General features: G+C 48.0%; 1 protein-coding gene across 3 annotated transcripts; it reads right to left on the bottom strand.

Annotated features, from left to right (window-relative positions):
- Window positions 1–2,246: 2,246 nt before the first annotated feature.
- Window positions 2,247–15,907, bottom strand: LOC123370126 (pepsin A-like). 3 transcript variants are annotated; one of them, XM_045016374.1, is made up of 9 exons: window positions 14,822–15,907; window positions 11,221–11,377; window positions 9,649–9,766; window positions 7,292–7,410; window positions 6,327–6,526; window positions 4,388–4,504; window positions 3,741–3,876; window positions 3,509–3,601; window positions 2,247–2,500 (listed from the first exon to the last, which is right to left on the bottom strand). In XM_045016374.1, the coding sequence occupies exons 1-9, from the start codon at window positions 15,067–15,069 to the stop codon at window positions 2,351–2,353; spliced, it is 1,338 nt and encodes a 445-aa protein (XP_044872309.1). In that variant the 5' UTR covers window positions 15,070–15,907; the 3' UTR covers window positions 2,247–2,350. The 3 variants fall into 3 exon arrangements, with proteins under 3 accessions (XP_044872309.1, XP_044872310.1, XP_044872311.1); XM_045016375.1 differs by lacking the exon at window positions 14,822–15,907 and adding an exon at window positions 14,109–14,149; XM_045016376.1 differs by lacking the exon at window positions 14,822–15,907 and adding an exon at window positions 13,975–13,999.
- Window positions 15,908–18,642: the final 2,735 nt, after the last annotated feature.

The raw sequence follows: 18,642 nt of genomic DNA, 5'->3' as shown, positions 1-18,642 counted from the left end.
CGTCAGCACCATATCATCCGTCCACCAACGGATTAGCTGAAAGATTTGTGCAGACAATGAAAAACGCTTTGAAATCAGCAAGGGGACAACACTCCATTCAAAAGCGTCTGGATACCTTTTTACTTTCCTACAGAAACACACCTCATGCTACGACCCACGCATCTCCGGCCTTTCTAATGATGGGACGACAGCTGCGCACTTGCTTTGATCTGCTGAAACCTTCTGAACCCCGACAAATTGTGCAACATCAGCAGCAATATCAAGTCATCAGACGGGCACCCAGAGCAAAAGACCGAACCTTTAGCCCGGGACAGCCAGTTTTGGCTCGGAATTATACTTCCAGAGCTAAATGGGTCCCGGCCACAGTCATCACTCAAACAGGACCTGTTTCCTACACAGTCCGGACTGCAGAGAATCTTACCTGGCGGCGACATGTAGATCAGCTGTTGCCAGGTCATGCCAGTCCTCAGGACCCATCTGCAGTTGAGGAGTCTGACTTCACCTCTTCTGGTGAGGGACCGAATCACGAGTCACCTGTGTCTGACTGTTCTCCTCCATTACTGCCGGCGGCTGAGATACCCCTTTGCCCAGCACGAGCTGATACCACCTCCTCACCTGTTCGTGCTGCGGACCCTGAGCCCCTAGTGCTTTCGGGTGCAATAACACCAGAAGTTCGCCGTAATCCACCTAGAGACAGAAGGCCTCCTCATCGGCTGGATCTTTAGCTAGGGCGAACCCACGGTTATGGGGCAAAATAATCCCCAGGGTTTAGCCGGGAATGGAGGCAGTCTACCCTCCTTCTCTAGTCTAGTGTGTGTTTTATTTAGGGGATGTTCTTATTAGGGGGGGAGGAATATGTTGTGTATTTGGTTGTCATGGTTTTTGTTGCTATGGCAACTGAGTTAGATTATTATGGGTTAGCTCAGCCGGTTTCAACCAGCTGAGTGAGCTCTCTGTATATCTGTAAATAAAATGGAGGTTTTGGTTAGCTGCCTGCTCTCTGGCCTCAAGTGATTGCTTCCTACACCGGCTGCCCCAAGGATATAACAAACAGAGAAGATCAATTGGAAGAACCAGCTGTAAGAGTGAAAAGCTGGGAGGAGAGTGGAGAAAAGCAACCAGGCAAAAAAGTTGAAGCAGCCAAAGCAGCCACAGTGGCAGAGACAACACAGTTAAATCACCATAAGCCTGTTAGATTGTATAACATGGCATAAGCTAGTATAGTGACAGAGTAACGGTATTAGTATGTGGATGTATGAGTATGTTAATTGTGGTTTACATATGTAAAATTTAAAGTACATTTGAAGAACTACTGTCAGTGATCTATTGCAGACTGGCCATCTGCAATAGAGTGCATCACTTAGAATAATTTAAACTGCATGCTCTTGTGGTTTAAATTATCTTTAACTTGCAGTAGGGGATTCATGTCTGATTTTTAATTTTAGATCATATTGCAATAGGGATTACTAGTTACATTAATCGGGTTTTGGGATAGAATACTGCCTGTGTCACTCATTTTATTGAAAGCTTGTATCCATGTCCTTTAAGTGTTACCTTAACTATCCCGGAAACCTTTACCTCAGGAAGAACAGATTAAGGGGGCGATAGGCTATTCTAGGAGTGCCCCAAAATCCAATTTTTGGGGTAAAACAGGGACTGCACACCACCAACGGCTGGGCAACAGGGCAGCTCCCAGCCAGCGCCAAGGTGCTAGATGGCAGGATAGGCACATCCAATGAGTGGGTGTGAATCATTGCAGCCAATGAGCATCCTCTGGGCCCCTCGGATGGAGCACTACAGAGCAGATAACTCAGTAGGAAACTGCAGGGGAGGACAGAGCTCAGGTTATTAGGCTACAGAGCAAGACCTCACCACCCTCCAGGCCCATCTGGGGATAGATGGGGCCTGCTGTGATAAGCAATTAACAGTCCTGCCCTCCTTAAGGCATCAGGATTTGATTGCATGGCTCACACCCAGAAAGCCATTTCACAAGTTTCTGTTGGAAGTAAACAAATCAAACAGATGAGGAGTGAGATGTCTTGGCACAGAAGGAGATGGGGAGGGGCAAGGCTGGAATAGCAATAGGGGCTCCTCGTCAGGAATGAGGGGTGCTGGCAGAAGGTACATCTCCCTCTTCACAGTGGTGGAATCTGAGTCATTCACTCCATCAAAGAGAAACAATTCACTCGAATGCTCTTATATTCCTTTATTCTACTGTGGGTAAGATTACAGGACAGAGGGTGAGTGTGGGGTGGGGTTACTAGACTGATACGCGGAGTTGGGGCCCTAGAGAAACAGAGACTTTCCAGGGTCAGTGTTCCATGGCAGTGTCCGAGGAACGGCGCTGTGTTCATGCCACAGAGGCCAGGGCCACTTGGTTGTTGGCCCTGTCAAAGACAACGTAGTACTGGCTGATGAAGACATCTCCGAGGATCCAGAGCTCTCCAGAGGAGGTGGAGACGTCGATGCTTTCAAAGCCAGAGCTACAAGAGCCAGACTCCTGCACCAGGGAAAATAGGACATAATTATTGGGTAGGAACTTCAATGATCCCTTGAGTTATCATCCTGTAGAGCTTGCACATGCCTGTGCCTGTGCCTGTCCCTGTACCATCTTCATCTGGGCTTTCAAAGCTCCCAAGTTAAGGAGCATTAGGCTGGATCAGGGCTTTGATGGGAGACCTCTGTGGGCCACAAGGAGTGGCACTGGTGACTTGTTCCCCAGTGTTTGGAGCTATTTAGATACCTTTTTTTTTTTTTAAATCCCAGTGGCCTACCTTTGTGGATCTGAGCCTCAGAACAGCCCCAGTGCCTCAGCCTAAGCCTAAGGGGTGCAAACTTTCAACTGGGAAGCGAAGCAAGGTCCTGACCACTTCTGTTCATGACACATCCCTTGGGGAGGCAAAGCGTGCTCTCTCCAGGCCAGATTCCAAAGGGAGCAATTACATTCTGCCACCAGAAATCCTGCTGTGATTATAAGTGGATTTGTGCTTCCCCACTGCCTGCTACCAGCTGGTGTTGCTGTGTGCTGTTAAAGCAGCTTTCCTGTTCCTCCCCAGATGGGAGCAAACTTTTATCATGGGGGAGGAAAACTCCTTCCTGATGCTCAGATGCCCAGGCCCTGGAGCGCGAGGCAGTGATCTCTCTTGATCTAACCTCCTAGCTTGGGTAGTTGCTCATTTAATTCTCTCCTAGCCCAGTAAGGCCCCTTCCCTGGTGATCTCCTACGGTGGCCAGCTCTACAGGCTGCCTTGCTTCTCTTGCGGTATGTCACTTTCACTGTGGGCCTGCCTTGATTTTGACCTTCCCTCCCCTTGGATTCCTTTGGGGGAAGAGCTCTCTGCCTCCCCACTCTAATACTGGGGACAGAGTCTTAGCTGTGTCTCAGTGATGCTCCTGCAGGCTCATGCCAGCTGTGCAGGTGGCAAGTGCCAGCACACTCAGTGCAATGGCCTCAGGCACAAGCCCTGGCTAAGCGGCCCCAAGGTGGCTTTCTGAGGAAAACACTCACATCAAGAATGTAGGCACTGGGGGGCACAGGGAACTCGATGCCGTTGATGGTGAAGACGATGTTGGGCAGGCTGCTCATGGCACTGCAGCTGATCTGCAGGGAGGAAGGTCAACACATGGAGGAAAGGTTAGGCGTGTCTTGACCACTAGGGTCTCCAATGAGAGAGATGGAGCATCACATCCATGTGTAGGAGACACCTCTAGAAGTGTCGGTCCCCGATCCCTGCCCTTACCGTGCCATCGCTGGCGCCGATGTAGGACTCGATGTTGGAGATGCCAGTAGAGGGCCCAGCCAGCAGAGAAGTACCAGTGTCAATGATAGCCTGGCAGCCACCAGAGCAAGCGATGGTCTCTCCATTCATGGTGATGCTGCAAGAGAGAGAGAGTCAGGGGGAACCTGCCTAGAAACACTCCCAATCTCATTCCCACTCAGCCCACGAGCCAGCAGCAAGAGGCCTGCAGGGTGGAGCTGCCTCACCGCCCCCTTCCTATGACTGCCAAGAACTTTCCCCTGATGTTTCAGCCTCAACCTTCCTTGGCTATTGCCCATCGCTCCTCATCCTACAACCTTCTGGGATTGTGACCGATCTAGCCTGGGGGTCACAAACAGATGTCAAGGGGTTGTGACCACCAAGCCCTTTCCTTTATTGCTAAGCCGAGCTGGCCAGATGAGGGTTTCTGGTGTGGACAAGGTGGAGAACCACTGATCTAACCTCCTCGCGGGTGAGCCTCTTTCCTATAACTCCAAGGAAGGCATGATTCTGACTCCCGTGTCTCTCATCTTGTCTAGACTCTGTAATTTGAGCTTCCCCCACGTCTCCTTTTGCTTGTCTCCTCAAGGTGGCACAATGAAGGGGAAGGGCCAAGGGGTGGGTGATACCTGTCCATGGTGATTTCCCAGTAAGTCTCAGCAGAGAGAGGGATCCAGTTCAGGCTCCCAGAGTAGTAAGATGAGTCGATGCCGCCAAACATCACGAAGCTCCCACTCTGCTCATCACTGGAGAAGGGAGAGAGGAGAGTCAAGGAAGATCCATGAATGGTCGGCCAAGGAGACAATAGCAAATGCTCCAGCTGTTAGAGAAGGACCACAGCTGGGGAGTGCTGGGGTAGAGTCAGAGCTGGGCACATCAGCATCTAGTAGCAAAGTAAGGACAGGATGGTTGGAAGAGAGCTGTGTCTCACCCCCTACTTCAATATCACTTTCCCCAGCCTCTTGCTAGATCTCAAAAGCTAATCATGATTGGACCTGCCCTAAAACTGGATAGGAGACCTTCAAGGAAAGGCCCAGGTGTTTGAGGCAGTAGTGTCAGTCACTCAGGAGGTGCTGCTCTTCCCTCTGAGCAGATGGTTCCATCTGGTGCTAGAAGATGCTAAGTGAGGGAACCATGTGGGTGACACGTTTGGGGGAACTTTTCCCCCATTGAATCAGTGTAATACAGATGGCCTACTTCGGCACTGGGCAGTGCTTGATGTGGCCCTGATGTTTTAATGTAATCATTAGAGATAGTAGTATTCATTTCTGATCCCCAAAACTTACATCACCGGCACAGAATGTGTGAAGTTGCACTCCATATGATTTTATGAAAATATGCTAATGAGTGTGAATATAATGTAACTGAAATATGCTTGTCACACAAGGTCTCTTGTCAGGTATCATTACAAAGCTTATAATCTACTGAGTATGTTCATCCTATTTGTATAAATGTATCATTCTTGTATCTGAAACTAGAAATATGAAATATAACTCTGAGCTCCCATTGTAATTATGCAACGTGTGGGCCATTAATGGTGGTTTGGAATCTTGATGGCTCCCATCAACTAAGACAATCAGTTGTAAATGAGTCTGTTTACTTGCAAGCCTTCCTGTGAGTCAGGCCAGGAAAAATGAAGGCTTGGAGTCTCACAGGACATGTGACCATGTCACCTGGTACTGGAATCCATCTTAAACCTGGGGCTTTTCCATTTAGAAGGAGACGTAGGGACTCAGAGAGACAAAAGATTCCCGCCTTGTACCAAAGCTATAAAAGGGGGTGGAACAGAACAAAGGAGGCTTCTAGTCATGAGAAATGCCTAGTTTCCTCCTAAGATGGCTGTTGGAACTAACAAAGATTGTACCAGTGGAAAGGATTGGGCTCAGACTAGGAAGGAGTCTAGTCTGTGAAAGAAGCTTTTTGGAACATCTCTGAGGGTGAGATTTTACCTGTAATCAGTTTCTTAATGTATTAGGCGTAGATTTGCATGTTTTTGCTTTATTTTGCTTGATGACTTACTTTGTTCTGTCTGTTATTATTTGGAACCACTTAAATCCTACTTTTTATACTTAATAAAATCACTCTTGTTTATTAGTAAACCCAGAGTAAGTGATCAATACCTGGGGGAGCAAACAGCTGTGCATATCTCTCTATCAGTGTTATTAGAGGGCGGACAATGTATGAGTTTACTCTGTATAAGCTTTGTACAGAGTAAAATGGATTTATTTTGGGTTTGGATCCCATTGGGAACTGAGTGTCTGGGTGTCTAGAAGATAGGTGACCTGCTGAATAGTTTTTGGTTAAAGTCTGCAGCTTCAGGAGCGTTGACCAGACCTGGGTCTGTGTTGCAGCAGGCTAGCATGTCTTGGGGTTCTATAGTCCCAAGCTGGCAGGGAAAACAGGCTCAGCACTTCAGGTGACAGTCCCAAGGAGGTGTCTGTGACCAAACCCGTCACAGCTGCTTTTGGGGAATTCTGATGCAAACTTGCAGGGATCACTCAGTGTGAGAGGCGCTATAGGAACGTGAATCTCACTGCAACAGGTGGGCTGTTTCCAGCCCTGACTTACGAGCTCAGGTAGACAGAGAAGAGGTCCTGTGACACCAAACCCTCATTCATCATGTTGTCGAAGACGGGGGTAGCTCCAGAAGAGGCGATGCTTGGGAAGGCCAGACCCAGGATCCCATCAAATTCAGAGTACTCAAAGGCTGTGCCGGGCTCAGTTTCACTCAGGCCAAAGATCTGTTTGGTGTCCACAATGCCTCCAACCTTGGCGGAGGGATGGGGACAATCAGACACACCCTGCACCCTGGGAGAAGCTGCTAAGTCCTACCAGAGGGAACTTCGTGGGTGGGGAGTTCTCAGAGGCTGAACTCTCTTCTCCCCCCATTTGGGAACAGCCTATGAATGACTGGATTACATGCATAGGCGCTAATGGGTCTGACTTTGATTTCATTCTTTGTGGAGTCATTCAGCTGAAGTGGGCAGAATTACCAGCATGAGATCAGAATGAGGCCCCAGCATTGAGAATAGTTTCAATGGGTATTATATGTATTAACAATCCTAGGATTTAGCAGTTGTTCCTATTCTGGATGCCACACTTATTCCACACTTCATGCCAAATGCAGAGGGAAAACTGAGATCCTCCTGCTCTAAAAGCCTCCCTGCCATACAAAGGAGAAACTCCTATAGTCACTGACTCTATAGGACCTATGGCACACAGCAGAGCAGCTCTATTCCATACAGTAGGGAGCAGAGGTGCTGTACACCCTTCCCTCTGCAATATGAGTCAACCTATGAGATGCACTCTGCATGTAAGTGGGTAAAACAGAATCTAAATGAACATGATACAAAAATGCAGATGATCTCTGGCTTGCTCTGTGTTTCCCACCTCTTTCTCTGGTTTTATCTGCTCTCTTCTCTACCCTTTCTCTATCTCCCTCTCCCGGTTCACTCCATGTGGAATTCCTCTTTAGATTCCCAGATGCGTCTTGTCCTTATAACTCCTGATCTTTATCCTTTCTTGTGATTTACCTGGACGGTGTCGTAGGCCAGGAAGCCGGTCATGCTGCCACTGCCATACTGGATGGAGAGACTCTCATTAATGGCCTCATAGGTGGAGGAGTCTGATGGGTTGAATTGGTTGTGGTTTGCTGCAAGTACAGAAGAGTCAGATGGTCACAGAATGACACTTGTAACTCTCCCCAAGTGTTGTATAGAGAGCCTGGGTGCCTAAACAGGCTATGAATTCCTTAGTGGGGGCAGGGTGCCTAAGAGTCAAGCATTGCAGCACTCAGCATTGCCACACCTAAGAGCCTTTGTGGATCTAGCTTCTGGTCTGACTAGGGCCTGTTTCCCCTCTAACACCATGCAGTACACAGAGGGACAATGGAGGGAGATCTACTGCTCTCTGGCTTCTGAGGTGGATAAAAATAGATGATTAAAAAAATCCTATTTAAAATTAATCTTGACATTAGGACAACATATGTTAAGGTCTAAACTTACTAAAATTCACTAAAATCATTTAAATTACATACAAAGGTTACTATTAAGCAGCGCATGTTTTCTGCCTTTAAAGAAAGTCAATGGAACTAGTGGAATTTAAACGCTCTCATAATCTGGAAACAGAATTTCTTCAAGCGCTAAACAAGCTTTTTGACAGCAGTAGCCTCTTCTGCAAGTGCAGAGAGAATACTTTCTTAATATCTGCTTATTAACTAGTTCAGTTCACGGACTAGTTCATTCCAACTTAAGAAATTAATTAGAAATTGAAAAGTGGGAACACTTGTTTTCCTCTTCCAATCTCTGAGTAAAAACTAGGTGCGAGAGGATGAGATCTACAAGTTCTAAAATCTTGAACAACATGCTGATCAGAATCAGTTCAATTCACTAGCTACAGATAACACTTCCTTTTTTTCATAAATCCGTTATTTTTAAATGCAAAACATGTTTTGATAATTTTTTCTTTCTTATGCATCCAGCCTATTCAAAGGAGTTTTAACTAATTTTTTTAAAAGGCTGGATTTTGCATTTTAAAGTGAATTCCAATTTCCATCCAAATTGAGTTTGACACAAATCAAAAAGTAATTACATAGTAAATAAGAAATGCATCCCTCACCATTCTCTAACAATCAAATGTACAAATTATTTTTCTGTATAATTGTATATTAAGCTATATAACTGCATAAATAAATGTGTACTGACATAGTGTATCTAGGGTTGCCAACCCTCCTGTTTCGCTGGGAGTCTCCCGGAATCAGGCCCTATCTCCCGGAGGCTACTGAAGTCAATCCAGGAGAGTTTAGTCTGCTAACAGTCCAGTGGCGCAGCAGGGCTAAGGCAGGCTCCCTGACTGCCCTGGCCCTATGCTGCTCCCAGAAGCAGCCAGCACGCCCCTGCGGCCCCTGATGGGAGGGCAGGGGGTCTCTGTGTGCTCCCCCAACCTCCAGTGCCAACTCCACAGCTCCCATTGGCCAGGAACTCCAGCCAATGGGAGCTGTGGGGTTGGTGCCTGCAGGCAAGGGCAGCGCGCGGAGCCCTCCTCCCCGGGGCCAGGCTGGCCACTTCCAGAAGTGGCGCGGGGCCAGGGCAGGCAGGGAGCCTGCCTTAGCCCTGCTGTGCCACCAACCCAGAGCCACTCGAGGTAAGCGCCTCCCAGATGAAGCCTGCACCCTTCACCCCAAACCCCTGCCCCAGTCCTGAGCCCCATCCCACCACCGAACTCCCTCCCAGAGCCCGCACCCCACACCTCCGCCTCCACCCTGATCCCTAGCCCTGAGCCCCCTCCCTCACCCAAACTCCATCCCAAAGCCTGTATCCTGTACCCCAACTCCTTCCCAGAGGCCACACCCCTCACCCCCTACTGCATCCCAATCCCCTGCCCCAGGCTCAGCCCAGTGCCCCCTCCCACACTCCAAACCCCTTGGCCCCAGCCCAGAGCCTGCACCCCAACCCCCTGGCCCAGCCGGTGAAAATGAGTGAGGGCTTGGGAGAGTGAGCGACAGCGGGAGGTTGGATGGAGTGAGTGGGGTGGGGCCTCGAAGAAGGGATGGGACTGGGGAGGGGCCTTTGAGAAGGGGCAGGGGTGGGGCAAGGGTGTTTGGGTTTGTGTGATTAGACAGTTGGCAACCCTAAGTGTATCCCCTGATTAGCTAAAGAAAGCACCAAATATAATGTAAAGGCTATATTTGTTGCAAATCAACATGTTTGTAGTGGTAACAAACCAGTGAGAATCAACTTCCTTTAGAAAAATAACTAAAAAGTACAAATGCAAAGCAAGATTAAAATCAATTATTTCAATTAAGGTTCCTCCTTGCTAATGTAAATCTCTTTGATTTCAATCAACTCGCCCAGCTGGAATGCCAAGACAAGAGGCGTTACAGGTGACTTACTGCAGGCTGCGCTGGAGCAGTACACGGAGGGCACCCACAGGTTGGAGGAGCCAGTGTCGAAGAGGACGGAGAACTCCTGGGCTGGGGTGCCGATGGAGATGGTTCCATAATACTCCATCTGCCAAAGCAGGATAAAGAACGATGTAAAGAGAGGGAACCATTGCCATCCAAGGGCTAGATCTGTAGCCGGTGTAAACCCTTATAGCTACACAAGCTGATTTACACATCAACTTCCTTTAGAAGTTGGTGTGGACTGCACCCTTAGCAAGTTTGCAGATGACACTGGGAGGAGTGGTTGATACGCTGGAGGGTAGGGCTAGGATACAGAGGGACCTAGACAAATTAGAGGATTGGGCCAAAAGAAATATGATGAGGTTCAACAAGGACAAGTGCAGAGTCCTGCACTTAGGACGGAAGAATCCCATGCACTGCTACAGACTAGGGACCGAATGGCTGGGCAGCAGTTCTGCAGAAAAGGACCTAGGGGTTACGGTGGACAAAAAGCTGAATATGAGTCAACAGTGTGCCCTTGTTGCCAAGAAGGCTAATTGCATTTTGGGTTGTATAAGTAGGGGCATTTCCAGCAGATCGAGGGATGTGATCATTCCCCTCTACTCAGCACTGGTGAGGCCTCATTTGGAGTATTGTGTCCAGTTTTGGGCCCCACACTACAAGAAGGATGTGGATAAATTGGAGAGAGTCCAGCGGAGGGCAACAAAAATGATTAGGGGGCTGGAGCACATGACTTATGAGGAGAGGCTGAGGGAACTGGGATTGTTTAGTCTGCAGAAGAGAAGAATGAGGGGGGATTTGATAGCTGCTTTCAACTACCTGAAAGGGGGTTCCAAAGAGGATGGATCTAGACTCTTCTCAGTGGTAGAAGATGACAGAACAAGGAGTAATGGTATCAAGTTGCAGAGGGGGAGGTTTAGGCTGGATATTAGGAAAAACTTTTTCACTAGTAGGGTGGTGAAGAACTGGAATGGGTTACCTAGGGAGGTAGTGGAATCTCCTTCCTTAGAGGTTTTTAAGGTCAGGCTTGACAAAGCCCTGGCTGGGATGATTTAGTTGGGTTTGGTCCTGCTTTGAGCAGGGGGTTGGACTAGATGACCTCCTGAGGTCCCTTCCAACCCTGAGATTCTATGATTCTATGATACACCAGCTGAGGGTCTGGGCTATGGTGCCCTCACTAAAGGCTCAGCCTGACCTGGTGTTTCTCTGCCATCACTTTGCCAAGCATGGCTCCTAGCACCTACTCGCATCTGAGGCCCAGAGTCATTTAGCCCTCGCCCCCATAAATATGAGGGTGTGGGAGGGGGTGGTGAGTAGTGAGGAGCCAGCAGAACCTGGGAGTGCTGTTCCCAGTGCTCTTCTTAATCCCATCCAATCAGGGCTGGGTGGCCCAGCACAGGTTCTTGGCAGCAGCAAGATGGAAGCTTGGTTGGAAGCACATGGGTGGGGGAGTGGGGTTGGGGCATTTTTGGGAGGAGGAGAGATCAGCTGTTGGCAGAGGAGTGTGAAGCTTTGATGAGGAGAGGGAGGCTACAAGACCTGCTTTCCTGCCATACTCACGTCCATGTAATTTGATAGGGGTTCACTGGCAGCCTCGTTGGCCAGGCCGGGGAAATACTTGGAGGCCAGGTTGCGAGGGTGTTTCTTCAGGAAATCCTCCAGCAAGCCATGTTCCTTAAGGTTCTGCCTCAGGGATTTCCCCTTCTTCAGGGAGACCCTAATCAACAAAGGTGGGGAGAGAGAACAATCAATAACAAATAAGCAGGAGGCAAACCTTGTGGTCAGGGAATACAGTGCAATCCGGCTTTTACATTGCACTGAGGCCCCTTAGTACACCTAGGATTATCAAAGGAGTGTAAAGGAGTTGGGGTCCCAGTGCACTGCAAGTCAATGGGAGTTGGGCACATCATTCCCATAGGACCCTTGGAAAATCCCAGCCCACGTGTACTAGAGATGACAGAGAGATGACCCAGTGGAAATAGACAAGATGGACAAAGAAAGTATTATCAGCTGCCTTGACTCCGTTGACCATGCTGTTCTGCTTGAAAGCACATTCTCCCTTGGCTTCCATGTCTCTCTACTCTCATGGTTCTCCCTGCTATATCTGTAATCACTCTTTGATGCCTTCAGTAGATCCACCCTTCAACTTTCTATGGGGATCCTTCATCCCTTTCTGTTATCCTTCTACCCCTTATCTCTGTGCAATCTTATCCACAAACATAAATTCCACTACTGTATCTATACCGATAACTCACAAATCTACTGCCCTCCGCTAGACCTGTCTCTTCATGTCCAGACTGAAATCTTGGCCTTGTAGGCCAGGCTTGATGGGAGTAATTGAATACGGGGGAGGCCTCATTTTTTGGGAGACAGGATTAGGGAGATTAATAGATCAGCCAACTGAACACAGAATGTCTGTGCTAACCAGGACAGGTAAGTGGGTGGTAAGCCAAGAGACAGAATGGCTGAACTAGCCAATATAAGGCAGGGAACATCAAGGGAATCATTACAAAGGACAGGGTAACAATGGACAAAATAAGCTGGGAACATAAAGATGAGTAAATCGCACATGGCGTGGATAGAGCATGCTGTACAGGGATTGGTTCCTACAAAGTAACCAAGCCAATCCCAAAATGTGTGATACAACATATAGTAAATGCAATGAATGTGATGTATAAATGTATGTAAAGGAAACAGGGTTATTTGTGTAACTTTGGATCTGTGATGCACCCTGCATCCACCCCCTGCAGTTGAGTCTGATCAGCCCAGCATAGCTTTACTGTATGCCAACTAAAGACACCTGAGTGAGGAAATCTGGAGTCAAACTGAGTGCTTGGGAAGTCAAGTGGGAAGGGGTCTCAGAAGAAATTCCAACAGGCCTGTCTCCCTGACATTTCCCCATGGATGTCTCACTGTGAGCTCCACCTCAACATGACTAAAATAGAGCTCCTAATCATCCTCCTCCCATCAAGCCCTTCCCCGCTATCTCTTTCCTTGATCACTGTCGGCAACCACACCATCCTGCCTCTCACGCAGGCCATAACCTGGTGTCATCTTCAACATGGACTTTCCTCTAGCTCCTCACATCCAGGCTATGTCTAAATCTTGCCAAATCTTCTTGCATAAGCTCTCTGAGACGCAGCCTTCCCTTCACACAGCTATAGCTCTCATCCCAGCTCTCCTCATTTCATGTCTCAGTTGCTGCAACATTCTTCTCCCTGGCCTTGACAAATGCCATCTTGCCCTACTCATGTGCACTCAGAATGCTGCTGCAAAGATAATTTTCCTAGTGTGTCACTTTGACCGTGTGTGATGGCGTGTCCTCCCAATACTCCCCCTGAAGGGGTTAAGGTAGGCCAGAGGGGCCAATGAACCTATTAGGCAGCAAGCTGGGGAAATTAAAGCTGAGAGAAAAGCCCTAATTAGGGTACATCTACACTACCCGCCAGATAGGCAGGTAGCGATCGATCTATCGGGGATCGATTTATCGCGTGTAGTGTAGACGCAATAAATCAATCCCCTATTACTCTCCCATCGACTGCTGAACTCCAGCTCAGCGAGAGGCAGAAGCAAAGTTGATGGGGGAGCGGCAGCCGTCGATCCTGTGCCGCAAGGATGCGAAGTAAGTGATTCTAAGATGATCTAAGATACGTCGACTTCAGCTACTCTATTCTCGTAGCTGAAGTTGCGTATCTTAGATCGATTCCCCCCCACACCCCGCCCCAGTGTAGACCATGCCTCAGAAGAAGCTCACCTGTGCAGGAACAGGCAGGGCTTCCATAAAGCCTGGGAGCAGACAGGAGAAGGGGGCTGCAGGGAAATAGGCTGCAGTCACTCCCTGGGAGAAGGGAGGCGTGTTTTGAGACAACAGAGGCAGGTAGCCTCCCCGGGAGGAGGAAGTTGGGAGGCTGGCCAACGCAGAGAAGGGAGGAAGCCAGATTGGTAGGAAAGGCTTAGGGAAAGTGGCAGCAAAGATCTTGGCTGCTGAGGGCCCTGAGCTGGAACCCAGAGTAGAGGACGGGTCCGGGTTCCCCTAACAGCCACTGGGGAAGTGGCACCAGCTGTGCAGGGAATGGGAGGACTGAGCCTAAGAAGGGACTGTGAAGGGGAAGCCACACAGCGATCTGGACAAAGGGCCAAGTCACGCAGAGGCAGCAGCAGCAGTTCCTGGAGTGACAGAGGGTCTGCAGATCAAGAGGAAGCAACAAAGAGATGAAGTGCAACTGCAGAAAGGGGTGCTGACCCCACAGAACTAATCCCCAGAGAGGCCAGGAAGAGTTACTATCCAGCAGTGAGTAGAGCATCCTGTGACACCTTGAAAGTCCTCTCTTTGCATCTCTCTATCTCATCAGACATAAGCTGCTTGTCCTTACTTTCAAGCCCTTCACACTCAATCAACCCCACCCTACCTCTCATCCCTCATTTGCTATCAAGCCATTGATACTCACCTCCCATTGGCCCATGATGCCAACCTCCACTGCCCACTTGGGAAATTTCCAATCAAGCACCTTCATGCTTCCTCCCACCTGCCCCCTACAGTTGGGAGGTCCTCCCCATAAACATCTGCAAAGCTACCTCACTGTCCTCCTTTAAATCTCTCCTCTGTCATGATGCCTATAAAAAACCCAACACTAATAAAAGTTTGGCTGCTAGTGTGCAGAGACCACTGTCCCTCATGTACTTGTACTCCCCCATTGGTCTGTCTGTATCCATCTGTTGTCTCTTATCTCATACTAAGGTTGTTATCTACTTAGGGAAGGGACAGTCTTCCAGTGCCTAGCACAATGGAGTTCTGGTCCATGACTTGTGGGTCCTAGATGCTGTGATAATACAAATAATAAACACTAATATTATCATAGAGAACTGATCCCCAGAGAGAGACTCCATCACTTGCCCATGGTCACAGACGGAGTCTGTATTAGAGCCAGGAATTAACCCAGATCTCTCAAGTGCCACTCCAGTGCCTTAACCACAAGACCTTCCTTCCTCATTCCTCTGCTACAACACAAAGCTAAGGGGCTATTCCCAGCTGCTACCTATACATGAATTAAGAGTAGAGAAGAGAATGAGAGAGGTGCAGACACTCCCCTTGATAATCACACATTGCTATGTAGAAAGCCAAGTTCAGCAGCCCAAAGCGGTGTGTTCCCCCAATACTCACTTGGTCACCCGGCACTGAGAGAGCGCCACCAAACTCAGGAGCAGAAGCCACTTCATGATGTTTTCTGACACGCAAGCCAGTGGTGCTGAATGGTGAATGTAGAGAATTGCCTGGGTGCTGCTTCTTATAAACACACAGTCCAGAGCTTTCCTTATCGCATTAATAGCCCTGATAAGAAATGTAAACCTTCCCGATAAGATCTTCCAAAATGTCCTTAAATGAAATTTTGGAGAACACTCAAAGTCCATAGATTTCCACCTTCACTTGGCTGTGACCTGAAAATGGGGCATCGTCTAGAGGGAAAGTGTGAGTGTTCAGGGACGTCTGGGCTTTGAAAAACAATGCCTGGGGGCTGCTTTAAAGAATGGGACAGGATGCACAGAAGAATTGCAATGGGATAATGAGACATTCATTGCTTGGTTCTTCATTCCAGTCTGTCCCCATGTTGTGAGAGAGGGTACCTCAATGGGACTGGACCCTTCCTCGCCTTGAGCACTAGTTACAGTACAGCCATGTAATGAGTAACAGGTTTCTTTATAGTAACTGGTATATGGAGCTTTACACCTCTAGGTAGTTTGGTCTGAATCTGAGCCCAGGTCAGCACAAAGATTTAAAGTCTGTGGACTGGGAAATAGGGTGTAGGGCATGCTCACAGTCTAAGCAACTGTCTGACTCAGGAATTCGATATGGAGCCTTTCTCCTCTAGGGTGCTGGTTCTCGCTCACCAAAGTTTTTGTTGCCTGACAGCGCTTGGGTGAAATATGTTGGTGGTCTCCATCCATCTCCTAGAGGGACAGTTGAGGGTAGGGAAGGATGGGGTGTGATTACTTATTTGGGAGTGAGAGGATAGCGCAATGGCGGATGAGTGTGACATGACTACCTTCAATGTGTCTGAGGGCAAATTGTAAGTTGTGCTTTGGAATGGCAGGGCTAAGGTATTGGTGGGCTATGGAGGCCACTGTTGAAGGGCATGAAGGAAGCAGATGTCACGGAGGGTGAGGTCATCATGCCTTAGACTTTAGGGGGAGAGAAAAGGAGAAGATCCTGGATGGCCCCCAAACTGGAGTCTGATTTCCTGGCCCTGGAACAGATGATAGGTTCAAGTCCAAATGGCCTGAATGAGTGGGGTGGCCTGACATTGCAGCCATCCTGTTCCAGGCAGGAGAATATCCACAGGTGTTGGATCCATGCCATACGCCAGGAGCAGCTGCTCTACCTGAAATAACAGTAAGAATCCCATCAGATTAGACAACAACGTTTACTTTCCATTTAGCACTGCCAGGCTCCTGATAAGCAAACACATCATGAGCCACATTCCTCCACCCACTAATCAGGGCCTAATAATCATAAACCTGCCGCAAACCCGTATGGTGGAATTCCTGGCTTGAAATGAAGATCCTTTTAATAAGCATCACAACCAAGGTGACTGGCCTTGGTCTGACAAGTTCAGGAACAGAAGAGGGAGCTGTTTGCTTCTCGTTGTGCCTCAGTCCAATGTGGCCAATCTGGCCACAAGCTGGGAAACCAGCTGGTTTAGGAGCATCAGGATTAGCATACAGACCCTTCCACTTCTAGGCCTCTAGGTCTAGTCTGAGCCCAAGTCAAGTGATGGAAATCCATCAACCTCATGAAGAAACTTGCACAAATACAGACGGATATCATCTTCCTTTCCAAATGTAAACGGATGGACATCATACCTAATGGACTAAAGATAAAAAATCCACTGCTATCTACATACTACACAGACCACAGTGAGAGATTATGCCATACTCTATCTAAGAAACTGAGGAACCACCTGATCAGCATCCTATACAGCAAACAGGAAAACATCAAAAAAGAGCTCTCCAACCTAGAGACACTCATCAATAACCAAACTTCCATACAAACGGACTTCACTAAAATAAGACAGGAGATCTACATTACTCACTTCACCTCTCTAAAAAGGAAAAAGGACTGTAAGCTGTCTAAACTCCTACCTGCCACATGGGGCCACAACCGTGATATCCCTAACCCACCCAGCAATATCGTCAATCTATCCAGCCACACACACAGCCCAGAAGAACAGTCTGTCCTATCTCAGGGACTCTCTTTCTGCCCTGCCACCCCCACCAACATGATACAGTTCTGCGGTGATCTGGAAGCCTACTTTCGCCGTCTCCGACTCAAAGAATACTTCCAGGACAACACTGAACAGCGCACTGATACACAGTTACCCTCCCACCAACAGCACAAGAAGAAGAACTCCACATGGACTCCTCCTGAGGGTCGAAATGACAGTCTGGACCTATACATTGAATGTTTCCGCCGACGTGCACAGGCAGAAATTGTGGAAAAACAACATCGCTTGCCTCACAACCTAAGTCGTGCAGAACGCAATGCCATCCACAGCCTCAGAAACCATCCTGACATTATAATCAAAGAGGCTGATAAAGGAGGTGCTGTTGTCATCATGAACAGGTCTGACTACCAAAAGGAGGCCGCCAGACAACTCTCCAATATCAAATTTTACAGGCTACTTCCCTCAGATCCCACTGAGGAATACACTAAGAAACTGAACCATCTACTCAGGACACTCCCTACACCAGGGGTCTCAAACTCAAATGACCCCGAGGGCCGCATGAGGACTAGTGCATTGGCCCGAGGGCCGCATCACTGACACGCCCCCTTGCTGCCCCTGGCCCCACCCCCAATCCACCCCTTCCATGAGGCCCCGCCCCTGCCCTGTCTCTTCTCCACCTCCTCCCCTAAGCGCACGGCTCCCCGCTCCTCCCCCCTCCCTCCTGGAAAGTGCTAAGCGCCACCAACAGCTGTTTGGCGGCTTGGCGGCGAGAAGCGCCTGGAGGTAGGCAGAAAAAAAAATGAAGAGTAATATAGTAGTATAGTATTAAAATATAGTATGCTATTAAAAGTCAATTTATTAACTTTTTTATTAACTTCTTTAACTGTAATGTGAAACGTCAGTGCTAATTTTGACAGTCATTTCATTTTTGGCCACTTAGCTGGCAGCGTTTTGCATCAACCAGAGCATCAATATTAGGTTTTATATCCTGAGACTAAACCAATCTCAGTGTTGCTTGCAAATGTTCATCAGTGAGCCTTGACCTTAACACAGATTTGTTAATCTTCATGGAAGAGAAAAACTGTTCACATATATATGTACTTCCAAACATTGCCATTATCCTTGCAGAAGCAGAGAATAACATGGGAAATCTTTCTTGTGAAAGAAACCTGTAGAATTCTGGAATTCCAACATCTGTATACTTCTGCTTCAAAATCGTGTCACACTGAAGCTCCACTAACTCCATCTGCATTTCCTCTGCAACATTGTCAATTTCAACAGCAAATGGTGTGGAAAAAAGTTGAAAATGTGGTTCAAGTGCCTTGAAATCTTTAAACCGCACATCAAACTGTTTGTGTAAGTTAGAAATGATCTCTGCATATTCTTTCAAGGATTTGGGTTCAACTTTTCCTAAGGAATTCAGAGTTGAGAAATGGACCAAATTGCCAGCAGTCAGCTGTTTCCCCCATAAAGTAAGCTTGACTTTGAATGACTTAATACTGTCATACATCTGTGTTATCACCTGTTTTCTACCCTGAAGTTTCAAGTTCAGTGCATTCAGGTGATCAGTTACATCTGTTAGAAAAGCAAGGTTGCAGATAAAAGTGGAATCAGTAAGCTGTGGAACCTCCTTGTTTTTCATTTTCATGAAGGAATCAATCTCCTCTTTAAGTGCAAAAAAACGCTTCAAAACATTTCCACGACTCAGCCATCTAACTTGAGTGTGATACAGAAGTTCCCCATATTCACTGTCCATACTTGC

Source organism: Mauremys mutica, chromosome 4, assembly GCF_020497125.1.
Source record: "Mauremys mutica isolate MM-2020 ecotype Southern chromosome 4, ASM2049712v1, whole genome shotgun sequence".
Taxonomy (NCBI): domain Eukaryota; kingdom Metazoa; phylum Chordata; order Testudines; family Geoemydidae; genus Mauremys; species Mauremys mutica.
This window is presented reverse-complemented; position numbering and strand designations above follow the sequence as displayed.